Source organism: Molothrus aeneus, chromosome 15 (assembly GCF_037042795.1).
Source record: "Molothrus aeneus isolate 106 chromosome 15, BPBGC_Maene_1.0, whole genome shotgun sequence".
NCBI lineage: Eukaryota > Metazoa > Chordata > Aves > Passeriformes > Icteridae > Molothrus > Molothrus aeneus.
Window position 1 is genome coordinate 1,406,257 of NC_089660.1, and position 14,402 is coordinate 1,420,658.

The window sequence follows — 14,402 nt, forward strand, 5'->3', positions numbered from 1 at the left end:
CTCAAGTGAACTGGCTTTAAGTTACTTGTTGTAAGCCAAGTAGTGGCAAAATCAATATTGACATTGTTATTTTTTCTTTAGAAGACCTGGAAGCTTTGTTCTCTTAATTTATATAAAATTAGAATAGCACTGCAGCTTACATAGGCAGAGTTTGCTCAGGTGTTCACTGGGGAGCAGCAGGTGTGGGAGGGCTTTCTTTAGGTGGTTTTATGTTCAAAAGAACTGTTTATGGAAGGCATTTAAGTCAGTTTTGATTTGTAGCAGATGAGTTTTAAGTCTTTCCTCAGTTTCATAGTGAATGTTCTGTATGGCTGCAGACTGAGCAGGGCTCAAAACAAGTAATTTGTTCTGTTAAATTAATTTTTTACACCACCATGTTGCAGTAAGCTGAAAATCTCCTGTTCATACTCGCCCCTGACTCTGGTTTAACCCCAAAGGAGCTGCTCCTGTGGATGCAGCAGCTTCCAGGGGCAGAGCCTGGTTCGGGCAGGCACAGGGTGAGAGGAGCCTTGGAGGCTGGGATGAGGCTTAGGGCTGGTTTAGCCGAGCTGTGACCCACCTGGTGTGCCCCAGGGCCGGCACTTTGCATGGCCTGCCCCGGTTTATCCATTGCTCCCCCCTGGACACCCTGTGGGGACAAACGGGCTCAGGCTGGGCCAGGGAGGCTCAGGGCTGCCAGGAGCAATTCCTGAAGGGTGGCTGGGATTGGAACTGCCCAGGGAGGGCTGGAGTGCCCATCCCTGGAGGTGGCACTCGGTGCTCTGGGCTGGGGACAGGGTGGGGATCTGGCACAGAATGGACTTGGTGACCTTGGAGGTCTTCTCCAACCTAAATCCTTCAGAAGGCAGCAGCAGCACAGAGGGTGGCTGCTATTTTCCCATCAGTTTAGTGGGATAAATGGCAAATGATGCCTTTTTAGTTTCTGGAGTGCCTCTGTGTGGTTGCTGGGTATTTATGGGCTGTCAGTTTAGGGGAGAGTGGCACATGATGAGTTTCAGGTGTTCTGTTCCTCTGCAGATCTCCAGGTGAAACGCCTTGGGAGAGAGAGCAGTTACTGCAAAGCTCAGAGCTCTTTTCCCAGGGGTGTTTGAAGGTGTGAGGCTTCAGGAGCAGAGCTGGAAGCAACAGGAAATGCTTGTGTGTGTCTGAAGTGGAGTCATGCAGGAAACTGAACAGATATTTGTTGCTATTCTAATTAGAGTGGAGCTTTGTGTCAACACTTCAGTGAGATAATCATCTCTGATGATTTGGTTTCTCTTTCAGACGCTGCTGTGTTCAGTTTGGCACCTACAGAACTACCCTGGGTGGGGCTCCTGGGGTGGTTTAGGTCTGTGCAAGGCTGAAAAGATTTTTTTGTTCAGCATGGAGTAAAATACCTTTGGGTTTTTTAAACATAGTTTCTAACTGTGATTAGGATTAAGAGTAGCACAAGTGGGGAAGGGTAAGCGTTGCTTTGTGCATTGCTAGCCCTTAGGTCTGGTTTTATTTAACTCTCTTAAGTCCTGGTATTTTCTTTCATGTCTGCTAAAACTGTCAGGAGTAGAATAGGAATTTTGAAAAATAAATGTCAGTAGCTCATTCTCAGCATCATCATCTGCCCTGCCTGTTCCGTGGAGTCCAGTGAGAAAACAGAGCAGCTTGCTGGGCTGAGGAGCTGTGAAAGGAGCAGACTGATAACCAGGGAAAGGCTCTTTCAGTCTATCCTTGGCTTTATAATTGTGTTCCAGTGAATGCCTGCAGGAACAGCAAATTCAGGCAGAGCAGGGGGTCCCTCACTGACCTGGAGCTGAGGATGAGCTGGGAGGGAAGTGCAGGGAGCTCGAGCCTAAAGGGATGGCTGGCAGTGTGTGGTGGCACCATCCATTGGGTACAATGAGTTTATAAAGGGAATTTCTCCATAACTGACAAAGCTTCTGACCATGGAGTGATCAGGGATCACCCACATTTAACACTGAGAACTTGTGTAGCTGCCTGAAGATCCATCAGGTCAGGTTTGAGATATCCAGTGTCAAATTCTCCTTAATCCCTGCTGGAAAGAGCCTGTGTGTGATCCTGGCCTGGCAGTGACCGTGGCAGTTCCCAGTCAACATTTACCCCCAGCTGCTCTCTGGGCCACTTTGGGTTTTGTTTAACAGTTCCCTCCCCGGGTCACCCTGGCAGATGTTCAGGTGAATATCATCATCCCCCTGCATCGTGGCTTTTCCCTTCTCTGCCCTGCTCACCCTCCTGCTCTAGTCTGACCCCATCTACCTCTGTGCTAAGAACTGTTTGTGGGCATTTGCATGGGCTGTACCAAGCAGCAGCAATTCCTCCCAGGGCAGAAATACCTCTGATTATTGGGGTTTGACTGTTGGATCCTAATAGCAGCTTATGATTCCCTATGATTTACTCATACATTTCACCCTTCTGTGTTACCTGGGATGTGGATACAATCCAGACTGTCACTTAAATCAATTAATGATTTTATTTCCTTTAAATTTAACAATGACACGAGTGCCCTTGTGTGAACACAAGGCAGAGCAGCAGTGCCTGGCAGAGCTGTGGTGCCAGGGAGTTGGTGACTGCTTTGCCATCCTGCTTTTTCCCTGCACAGCTTTGCTGCTGCTCCCAGATGGGGCAGTTTGGGATAATTCCCTGGAGCAGCACCTTTGTGCCAGGCACCAGGCACTGAGGAGAGCTTGGCTCTGTGTTTTCCTCAGGAAAATACAATTGGTGCTGCTGGCTGGAGGTGGGAACAGCAGGAGCTGGGAAGTGGGTGGTGCTGGCAGACCAGGGCTTCAGAAAACCTGAGCCACCTTGCACATCCGAGAGGGACACACAAAAGGAAAAGGGTGGAATAACCTGGGAAAGGTGGCTCATGTGCTTGTGCCATGGGATGTGGTGTCTGATCTCCTCTTCCTGCTTGCCCATGGCCTGAGGGCAGAGCTTAGCAGCAGCCTGCAGGTAGGAGCTGGCTCAGGGAACAGACCAGGGTCCCCTGGAGCAAGTTTGAATCCAAGCTTTGCTCCTTCAGTGTGAAGAAATGAATCTGTGGGGTTTCTTTGGGCTGTGTTTGACAAGTTACTTCCCAAACCAGGACCAGGCACATTCTGAGCAGCTGTAATTGCATTTCTGTGCCAGTGATTCCATTCCTCAGTGCAGAGGAGGAAGGGAGGGCTGTGGGAACTGAGGCTGTTCCAGGTGTGTGAATCCCTGTGGGATGGGGCAGAGGCACAGGGGCAGCTGGCTCTGCTGAGTTGCAGCTGGGACAGGAAATAACACTTAAACTGAGGCAGGGAGTTGGAATCAAGCACTGGAGGATGGATTGTATCTGTGACAGTGAAACCCTGGGTGCTGTGTGGGTGATGGCAGGGATTGAAACCAATGGACCAGGCTGAGCAGGGCTCGGTGCAGCCAGGAGTGGGAGAGGATCTGTCCTGTCACTTTGGCATTAGCAAGGCTGATTTTGGAAAACCAGAATATTTGTAAAAGTATGTCTGTATCAGAGGACTGTCCTCTGTGTCCTGTTGACATCCTGCAGGAATCACACTTGGAGTAGCCCAGCTTTGAGCTGAGGAAAGCTGCACTGCCCTTCTGCCAGGGGCCTCGGGGTGCAGCCTCCTGCTTGGCTGCTGCCATTTATGGAACAGCAACTTGAAGTCAGGCTGTTCTTTAGGAAAAAAACACATCTAGGTCAGTTTTCATGTTTGTTTACAGATGTTTTGGATGTCAAAGATGCAGTATGAATAAGGAATATTCTCCTACATGCCAGGCACGTGCTGGGATCCTGTGCTTTGGGAGGCAAGTGCTTGTTCCCAGCACTGAGGTTCTGTAACAGAGCCACAGCAAATTCAGGTGGCAGATTTGTCCTTGCCATCCTTTAACAGGTGCACAAAGGGGGAGAAGGGATCTTGCTTTGGCAGTAAAATAAGCAGATACAATTACAAGCAAATATTTGCTTAAATTCTAATTTAGCATAATTTTTTATTTAGTAATGTGTAGGATTTTTGTTTGGCTTTAGGAGATGCTGGGGTTTAACTGCACCTCTGCAGTGCTTCAGGATTTTAAAGCACGTGGTGCCAGTTTGGGTAGTTAGTAGCTCTGGTGAAAAGAAACTAAAGGCACAAAAACGATTTAAATGAGTATTGTAGTCAGTTTAGTTAGAAGTTTAGTTAATAAAAAAAACAACTCTTGAGGTATTTCAAGTGTTGAAGGACTTAGGAATAATCTCTTCTGGTACATTTATATGGAAAAAAATGGGTTGGATCACGTTTTAGGAATTCCTGATACTGTGTCATGTATTTCAGGGAATTAGGCACACAAAGGGAAGAATGTGTTGCTGCTCTTTGTTTTCCTGGTGGCTGAGGCTGCTGGAGGCTCTAAAGGAAGGAAACAGTTCTTGCTTTTGGTTGTTCATCATCTGGAAGAGCAGCCTGGTTTCCGTCTTCTCCACTGGCTACAAATGGAATCTGTAGCAGGAAAATAGGAGTTTTGTGCCTTCTGTTCCATAGTTTTACACAGACACAGCATTATTCCCCAGGAAGGTGCATAAATGTTACTGTAACTATTTAAATTTGGGCTCCTGGCCTTGAGGTTTAATCCCTGATGGGATGTGCTGCTATTTTTGCTTCCCTTGTCCTTCTGGGGTGCCTTTTCTACCCCTCCACGGCTGCCTGGTGTCCTTCTCTTTACTTTGGAGATAAAAGCCAGGAGTTTCAAAGGCAGTGCTTCTCTTTGGACAGCAGTGAACAAAGGGACTGAGAAAATGTTTGCATTGAAGAATCAGAATCCCCATGGCAGTGTTGGCTGTGTGAGCTGGGTTCAGTGGGACAGGCAGGAAGGGCCTGAGTCGTGCCAGTGCCTGTCCTGACACACATCTGTACCTTGTTCTGGGGCAGTCCTTAGGATGGCTCCATAGGGAAGGGGCTGGAGCCCCAGGAGCAGCTGAGGGAGCTGGGCAGGGGCTCAGCCTGGAGCAAAGGAGGCTCAGGGGGGCCCTTGTGGCTCTGCACAGCTCCTGCCAGGAGGGGACAGGGACAGGAGCAGAGGGAACGGCCTCAGAGTGGGCACTGCAGGAATTTCCCCATGGAAAGGGGGCTCAGGCACTGGAACTGCCCAGGGAGGGTTGGAGTGCCCGTCCCTGGAGGTGTCCAAGGAAGGGCTGGAGGTGGCACTCAGAGCTCTGGGCTGGGGACAGGGTGGGGATCAGGGACTCAGTGCTCTGGGAGGGCTTTTCCAATGTGGGATCTGTGAGATCCTGGGATTCTGTGTGATTCTGCCTCCAGCACTTGAATGGAGCTGCTCCAAAGCAGAGTCCAGCCTGTGAGCTCACTGGAGATCCCAGGGGAGCTGTGCCCTCAGCCAGCCTGAGCTGTCACTGTCCCACAAACCACAGATCCCACCTGGAGTGAGTGACCCCATGGAATGAGTGATCAACAGTCAGTAGGCTGCACTCAGGGAATTCAGTGGCACAGACACTGAGCTGACCCAGGTGATCAAGTTTTCAGTCACTGTATCTGAGGAGCACAATCTCCATAAAATCCCAGAATCCCAGACTGGTTTGGGTTGGGAGGGACCTTAAAGCTCATGCAGTGCCACCCCTGCCATGGGCAGGGACACCTCCCACTGTCCCAGGCTGCTCCCAGCCCCGTCCAGCCTGGCCTTGGGACAGCCGCAGCTGCTCTGGACACTCTGTGCCAGGGCCTTCCCCTCCTCCCAGTAAGAACTGGTGGCTGGTGTTGGTTCGTGCAGGGCTCAGTACTTGGGCTGTTCCTGACTGCTTTATCATTATTTATTCCTGTTCTCTGGAGTAAATGGGAAAGCAGAGGCAGCCATGGGAAGGAAGCACCATTAGCAGGTTTACAGTTCCTGCTCCCTCAGGCACTCGGCTCCATGTGTGGAAGGGCTCTGCAGGTCACATTTAGCTTTGTGTTGGGAGCTGCCATCAATGTATAGATTTTGTGAATTAATCTCCCTGCTTCCTGAGCTGTCTTTAAATGTCTTTACAATTGGAATTCTCTCTGGATGCTGAAATGGGGTGAGATGTAACAGATTGGTTCTGTGGCTCCTCCTCTAACCCCAGCCCCGGAGGAGTTTGCTCACTTGTGTCTGTCTTGTGATAATGTCAATCTATTTTTTGTCTTCTGCACACGATGCACAAAGCAGGTGAGCCAGTAACTTTTCTGGCCACCTCAGCTTTTGCTTTACCTACTTTTGCAATATGTACTGGAAGACATTTAACCATGTTCCCTTTCTCTCCCCTTTTCAGCTCAGAGACACTAATGACCCGCTGTTTTTATGGAACCTCACTACACTGCCACGAAGAGCACCAGCTCATCAGGACTGAGAGAAATCTGAGACTGACTTGTCCTATTTTTCCTCTGAAATCTTCACCAAGTAGTAAACATTTTTTTGAAGGGGAAAGGGGGTAAAAGATGTTAAAGCTCCCCCTCGCACCGTTAGGGCATCTGTACCTAATGTACATTTTCCTTAAAATTTCAAAAGATGTTAGGAAATATTTTATAAAACTTTTTTGCAATAAATGACGCATGAAATGACGAAAGACTCTATGACACTTACATGCAAGGAACCACTTGAAATATTAGGATGAAGATTCACTGCAGATAACTGGGGTTTTGTAATGTGACAGTCACGTTTGTATGTTTTGAGAGGTGCCAGTGACGGAGCCAATTTGCCTGGGAAGTTGACTGTAACTTTTGAACTTTTCTTTTAATTCTTGACTTTAGCATTGCAATTTTCCATTCTCTGAGGCTTAGTTAGTATTTAGTGCAGGTGTTAGCAGAGCTGTGATCTGTGATCAAAGCATGTCCAAACCCAGTTGTATTGTGAAATATGAACAGTCCTGCTATTGAGACCAATATTTCCCATAGAGGTGATGGAAAGGACAGTGACCACAAACTCCATGGATCTCTGTTTTATGGGAAAGCTCCTTCTGTGTGAATATGGTTGCATTTTATTTATGCTATTGTAACACTTAGGGAATTGAGGGTTGTGAAATAACCTTGAGAGGGGCTACAAGGCAGAGAGCAGCGTTTTGATTATAATCCTATAACAGGATGGGAATCATGGATGGAGAGTGATTCAATGGGATGGCATTTCTATTTCAAATCATGGCTTATTTTTTCCTTTTAACATGAATATTTTTCAGATAGATAACTAGTAGAGAGCAAAGGTTTTATTAGAGTTTCTGATGGTTGTTGATCTGAGTTGGGTTGACTTCTTTGAAAAGCTGTAACTCAAAAAAAAGAAACCCACTGGGTTTTATCCATTTTATTCCCCTCCCAGAAAGGTCTTGGGTAAGACTGACTTCAGTGGAGCTTGGGAATGCTGGACACGCTGCTGAAATCTTGAGTTATTAAATATTAATTTATTTGTCACTAATTATTTCCATTTTGTGCACACTGTCTCGGCAGAACCATTTCTTTAAAGTTCTTAGCAGGGGATTTATTGTGTAACCTGGGAAAATAAATATTTGTTTTGAAGATATGAAAATGTGCACATAATCTACTAAAAGTCAAATTTCTGTTTCTATAGAGATGAAAGGACTTGTAGGAAACTTTTCCTCCTTACTGATATCCTGATTCAATTGGAGAAAATAAAATGTCTTTGTCTGGATCGTTTAAAACCAGAGACTCTTTTCCAAGGGGCCTCTGGGTCAGCACAAAGACAATTTCTTCGTGTCTGGAGCCTGAATGAACCACATAAGATTTGAAGTTAGGACAACTCTGTCATTGGCAACAGGTTTATACTTGTTAAACAATCGGAGAGGGGGAAGTGACAGGCTGGGACAGGCCCCCAAACCCCAGCCAGGCCCATCAGGGATTCACACACTGAGTGTGTGGCAGCTCGTGCTTTGTGCTGCTTCAGTGTCTGCTTTTCAGAGCTAAATTCTTTATTTATAAATGCAGAAATTGAATATTCACTACCTACTTTTTAAAAACAGGCTGTACAATGCTGTGCAGTGCGTTCAAATTGTACCGTTTGCCATAACGATTTCACCATGAAGTACAAACTTTTTTTTTTAAATTTGGATGAATATTTGTTCTACAGTGCTTTTCCTTTTCACCAGTGGAAGAGGCCCAGCAGTCTGGTCCTGCTCAGGGCCTGGGATGTGACTAGAACTGAAAGCTTGAGACATGTGAATGAGGAAAGGGGTGCCTTGGTGCCGGCTCCGTGCCAGCCTTTCACCTCCGCTTGGATTGACAATGGATGGGGGCTTGGCCTGATCAGGTGCATTGTCCCCCACCCCCCAGAAACCAAACAGAAAAGCCACCAAACCACATGGCACAAACCAGTTTCTGCTCAGGAAAAAGGCCCGGGACTGTGGTGGCAGGGTTGTTGCACATGGCATTGAGGAGTGCCTGCTGTTGTTTTGGAAGCCGGTAGTGCCTGGCTGTGCCCCCGGATCCCCAGGGCTCTCCTCCCCTCCCTCCCTGAGCCCAGCAGCTGAACCAGGAGGGATTAACCCAAGGGATGCAGGTGTGCACTGGAGAATATGGGTATAGAGCAAATAGCATCCAAGGGAGCTCATGTCTGCCTTGCTTTTCCCAGCATTGCGTTGGAAACCACATTTTCATTTGGAAATGAAATTGTCAGGGATATTCTAATGAGAGAGAGTGACAGTAATGTATTGCTTTTCACTTTTTTGCTTTAGTTGCTTAATATTTAAGCTTTGCTCCGTGCTACCTTCTTGTCTGTATATTGAATGGTCACTATGCCTCTTTCATTTTGTAGACTTGAATGAGGAAAATCTGATTCACCCTTTAAGGTTTGCTGAGAAGTAAAAATGATAAAGAATGTTGTGTAACATTTATTCAAATAAAGCCTTGATTTTTTTCAGTGCTCTTTTAAAGGGAAATAATGTTTTGATGTCTTTAACTTTCTTGCTTTATTAGTCCTTGACCCCAAAACCTTTGATTTATGTCAGAAGTGGTTTTTCTGGATTAAACAAAGACTAAACTCAGCTTGCTGGTCCACTGCTGGAATTCCGTCACGTGGACAAGTCTCTACCTAACCTCACCTTTCACCACAGTGGTTGGAAGATCCCAAACTATGCTCAGCCAGGTGGATGCTTTCCAAAGCAGTAGGAAAAATTGTAATTAGTAAGAAAAGATGGTGTGGTAGAGAGAGGTGGTCCAAGGAAGCCCTGGTGGCTCTGCCGCAGTCCCAGGAGGAGGAAGGGATGCGATGGGAAGGGGCTCCTGCCCTGGCACACCCAGTCCTTGGGCTGGTTTTTATGGAGTTCTCACAGTTTCAGACAAGGCTTGCCCTCACAGGTAAGTGTACAGGGGGATTTCTCCAGCCAGGGAGGAGTTGCCTTGTCCTCAGCTGTGTTCCTTGACCCGGAGCAGGGATCAGGTGGTGCTGGAGAGGTAATTTCTGTTCCAGGGCTCCATCCCACTGCGCTCAAAGGAGGCCCATGCCAGCAAGTATTTTTCCAAAATACCTGGTGGTGTTGGGTTGGTGTTTGGACTTGATGATGTGAAAGGATCTTTCTCAACCTTCGTGGTTCCATGATTCTATGGAGTGGCAGACTCTGGAACTGCACTATCCAATAAAATAGAAGGCAGTATTTACACACATTTTTTCACTTGAATTTTGGTACTGTAAAGAAAGATTCCCTTAGTTGAGTTGAGCTCCTGGGCTAAACAAAAAATAAGCTGCTTGAGTTAACTGAATTTCCAGGAAGTTCTGATTTCCAGGAAGCATTGGTGGTTTTATGGCACAGGGTGTTTTCATGGCACAGAGGATGCCAGGAGCTGGTGGGTACCCAGAGGTACTAACCCTGCTGGGAAGGGGTTGTTGCAGTGACCTGCTGTGGATAATGAGGAGTTTTTCCCCAAATCGATTTTACTGTGAAGTGCTGCTGTTGGCTCAGCCTGGGGTGCTTTGGGAGCACTGTGACAAACACCCACATCTGGCTGTGGCCGAGCACAGCTCCAGCAGATGGTTTTCTTTTCCTTCATGGTTGTTTCTCATTCTGTCGGGATTACAGGAACTCCCATCCCCTTTCTCTCATTATTCCCTCAGCCTTGCAGCAGTTCCTCCCGAGCCGGCGATCCTCATTAGGCGGGGAAATCCTGCTGAAGTGTAATTGCTCGCTAATGGCTTCTCCTTTGTGACACCGAGTTGGCAGCAGCGCTGTGGGGACGGAGCCACGAGAGAGGTTGGCCGGGCAGATTGCAGAGCTCTGCAATTACTCCGTGGATTAATCCTCACTCCAGTGGTTGGCAAAAGGATAAAGGTGACCCGCGGCCCACACAAAGCCCACACAAGGCCCCTCTAATGGCGTTTGCTGCTGCCCCCGGCTATCAAAAGGGCGACGCTTAATGCGGGCGAAAGTGCAGCTCTGGCACGAGGGCTTTGGAGAGATTCCCGTCCAAAGTGTGAGGGGTCAGAGTTTAGATCTTGCAGGGTGAGACCAACAGGGCCACTGCTGAAGGGAGTGGTGGCTCGGGGACAGTGGCACTGGGAACTCACACTGTCACACTCGGGTATTTGGGAGCCTTTCGGGCGAGCCCGGCTGGGCTTGAGGGGCTCCCGATTCCCTCAGGGCTCCTGTTTCCCTCAGGGCTCCCGATTCCCTCAGGGTTTCTGCCTCATCTGCCTCACGGAGAGTGTCAGGTTTGCATGGAGAGGCCCTTCTGTGCTTGAGGGCTTTGTGGGAAGCTGGGAATGGCCCAGGCTGGGAGGATTCTGTGGCAGGGGAGGTGTGCTGGGTGCTGAGCCAGCGCCGAGCCCCTCGGGCAGAACCCAGGCCTGGCACCAACTCCCCTCACCGCAGGCCTTTGTGTCCTCCTCCCCTGTCCCTGCTCCAGTTGTTTTGGGATTTGTTCTCCCTGTCGTGTTCTGCAGGCAGAGCAGGGAGCCAGGAAAAGGCTGCTGTTGTTTGCTGGGTCATACTGCAGGGTTTATTCACATTCCATATCCGGCTTTTATGGTTCTGCTCCTGCTTTTCCCTTGAGTGTCTCTGTGCTCTTTGTTTTGCCTTCCTTGCTGGGTTTGCAGCACAAGCCGTGGGTGCTCCTTGCAGACTGGGCACCCCTGCAGAGGTTTTGGCATGTTCTGGATTTGGGGTAAATATTCCAAGCCCAGGAGGGGTAGTTCTGATTTTGAAATCCAGATTTTCAGCTGAGCTCCACATCTTAAGAGCTTGGGGACTGGAATTTCTGCCTGTGGTTGTCTTGGTCATTAAATATTAAGTGAGGCTGCTCCTGCTGGAGGGTTCATCCAAACACTGAAGGCTCTGAGCTGTCAGGGGAAGGGGCTGGGGACCCCAGAGTGTTCAGGGGTGGATACTGGGCCATGCTAAGGATAAGACCCCAGGAATACTGACACTGCTCAGATGGATGGGGATAAGGCATCTGTGATTCACTCATTTGGCTGTGGTTGCTTTTAAAAAGCATTGGGCATGAGCTGTGAGAGCAGAACTGGGGGGGTTGGACTTCACACTCTCTGCATTAACACTGCAGGATCCTGTCAGGAGCCATCAGCTGCATCTTGCCTTGGAAAATCTGCTGCTGGCTCCAGGCTCCAAGGCCTCAGCTGCATTCCAGCTGGGAGCAGGGACACAAATGTGTTGGAGAGCTGATGCTTCAAGGGCAGCTCAGGGCTGGAGCCATGGGCAGGGAATCTGCCTTGCTAAGGATAAGACCCCAGGAATACTGACACTGCTCAGCCTCCTCCTTTCCCTAAGTTCCAAATACTGCAATTCTCCCTCCCTCAGACAGAGAAGCACCCCAGGATGGAGGGTGACAGCCAAAGGAGCTCATGGAAATAGGACAAATGCAATTAGAAAAGTCCTGGCCCTGCTGCCTCCCCAGGGACCTGCTGGGCACTCGCCAGCACCACTCAGGAATACACTCAGGGAGCTCTGCCAGCAGCCACCGCCCAGATGAGATACCAGCATTTCCCTCTTCCTGCCATCCCTGATTCCTGGGGTGTCTGCAGGGAGGGGGTGCTGCCCTTCACTGCCCAGAGACAGGAACAGAGCCCCCCTGGCCAGCGTGTGCTTATCCCAGAGCAGGCACAGCTCCTCCTGGAGCTCCACGCCCTCCCAGACACTGCCCAGAGCCCATGGACAGCAGGCAGGGAGTCCTGGGAAGCAGGAGCAGAGCACTGGGCCCAGGCAGGCCGGGAAAGGCAAATCTAATCCTGCTGCATCCATTTAGGGCATGCGGGATTTGTGAATTGTCTCCTTGAGAAACAAAGGGGGAGAAATATGCAGTTCTGGGGACTACAGGCTGCAGCTGCAGATGGTTTCCAATTGGGAGATTCCCACTGAACGTGCAGAATCAGGAAAAAGGGGTTTTAATTTTCAGTTGATTTAGAGCCTTTAATCTTTGTCAGGGTAGGCAGTGATGCCTCTGGCTTAGTGCCACAATTCCTGTGCCAGGCGCTGCCCAGAGCCCCCCCAGCAGTCACAGCCCTGCCCGGAGTGGGAAAAAGTTGCTGAGCAATAAAATGTTGGGATTCATCCAAACAGGGAAAGCTTGTGAATGAGCAATGTATGAATGCTGCACATTAAATGTGCCCCAGTGCATCTTTGCCCTGTTGGAGGGAGGCACTGGGGTGTAATTGGTTCTTGGCTGCAGCAGTAATCCCTTGGGAATAACACAGCTAATTAAAGCCTAGGAGCTGGTGACCAGCAGCTTCTCCTCTCTCCCAGGCTGGGGCTCTGCTAATCAGGGGCAGGTAGATCCCAGGAAGTTTTGTGTTAATCAAGGAGGGAAGGACTGGGCTCCAAAGCTGGGTGCCTTGTCAAATCCTGAATGTCCCAAGGGATGAGCTGGGGGAGATTTTGGATCCTGCTGGGCAGGAGGGATTGGCTGTGCCTGGACCCTGCCCTGGAGTGTGGCTGCCTCCCTTGGGGCTGGGGTTTTGGGAGAGAGAGCTGAAGATGTGAACTGGGGAGCTGCTTTTTCTATCTTTTAAGAGATGTTAAATGCTTCAAATCTTTGGTGGGACAGAGGGAACTGTAGGTGCTCAGCTCCTCTGGGGGTCAGGCCTTGGGACTCATGAGCAGGATTTGGAATGAGGCCAGGTTGGATGGGGCTTGGAGCAAACTGGTTTCTGGAAGGTGTCCCTGGTCTCTGGAAGGTGTCCCTGGCCTAAGGAAGGTGTCCCTGCCCTATGGAAGGTGTCTCTGCCCATGGCAGGGAGTGGGACTGGATGAGATTCAATGTCCCTTCCTGCCCAAACCATCCTGGCAATCTGTGATTCTCAGCCCATCTGCAGCCAAAAGGATTAAAGTCTCTGAGGGGACAGAGAAGTGAGTGAGAACCTCTGCATAAAGCAGAGACAAATCCCACTGTCAGTTCTGGTGTCAAATAATGAAAGGTCTGAGCCACAAATGTTATGGAAATCCTGGAGAAAGTTCTTTGTAGGGAGAGGCTAACCCAGCTCATGGACAAGACCAACACTGCCTTTATTTTTGTGCAAACACCTCAGGGGAAAGGCCAGCTACTGAAAGGTTTTGTGTTTGGCAGGCAAAGGAAGGAGGAACAAAGGCAGGAGCTGAGGATGGACAACTCCAGCTGGAAAGGAGGCACGTGCTGGTTACCAGGAGGGTGAGTAGCTGTTGGAACACTTGAGCAAGGAACTGTTTGGTTTAGGAGCACTTCTATTTAAAAGATTGTGTTTCATAAACCAGTTTTTTCCGAGTAGAGGTTGTAAATCCAACAAGTGTGAGTCAAAACTCCCTGGCACGCCCTGAGTTGTGGCCAGTGGCACCAGGAGGAGGCACCAGTTATTTTACTGGTCTAGCTGTGAGGACTAGTTCAGACATTAAAAAAACCACTTAAAAATCAAAAGCAAGACACAAGCACTTGTTCAGGATTTGGACAATGCAGAAGGACTTTCAGGCAATTAATTGGAATTTTGCCTGGAGGAGAACTTGCTGTGCTGGCAGATAACACCTGCCAGAGGTTTCTGGTCCAGCTGGATGGAGAGTGGCCCTGAGGAGGCAGGGATGACCTGGAGCTTGAGTTCTCAGTACCAGCATGCCCAGCTCCCAGTGACTTTCACACAATCCAATTAAATTACAAACACTAATCAGCTGCAGCCCTGCTTCCTTTGCCCTTCCCTTCATTGGAAGCTCCAGGTGCACATCAGGCATCCTGCAGGGGAGTTGCACAATGATTTGATGATGTGTTTGCACAGCAGGTAGGAAATTCAAAAGCTTTGTTGTGCTTCTATTTCCCAGAAATTCCCCAGTCTCCAGCTGAGAAGGAATATTTGCAGCTCCCCAGGCTTCCAAAGGGGTGAAGCAGGAACAGAGTGGAAGGAACAGCAATCCTGTCCCCAAGGCAGCTGGTTGGAAAAGGCCACTGGAAACTGGGCACAAGAGCCAGCCACGGGTGAGTGACACTGCACACAGGGCAGGGACAGAACCCACTGGTCAG

At 49.1% G+C, this 14,402-nt stretch overlaps 1 protein-coding gene across 3 annotated transcripts in view; it reads left to right on the forward strand.

Annotated features, from left to right (window-relative positions):
• PWWP2A (PWWP domain containing 2A) overlaps positions 1–14,402 on the forward strand; it is a 31,130-nt gene that overhangs the window by 14,814 nt on the left and 1,914 nt on the right. For 2 of the 3 annotated variants that reach the window (XM_066559885.1, XM_066559888.1), the window contains exon 3: positions 6,248–8,838. Coding sequence is in view for 1 of the 3 variants with exons in the window: in XM_066559888.1 (XP_066415985.1) it covers positions 6,248–6,261 (14 nt within the window). In the remaining 2 variants the exon portion in view is untranslated. Of the gene's footprint in view, positions 1–6,247; positions 8,839–13,487; positions 13,569–14,203; positions 14,358–14,402 lie in introns of those variants that run through there. The other variant, XR_010784582.1, reaches the window with a different exon arrangement.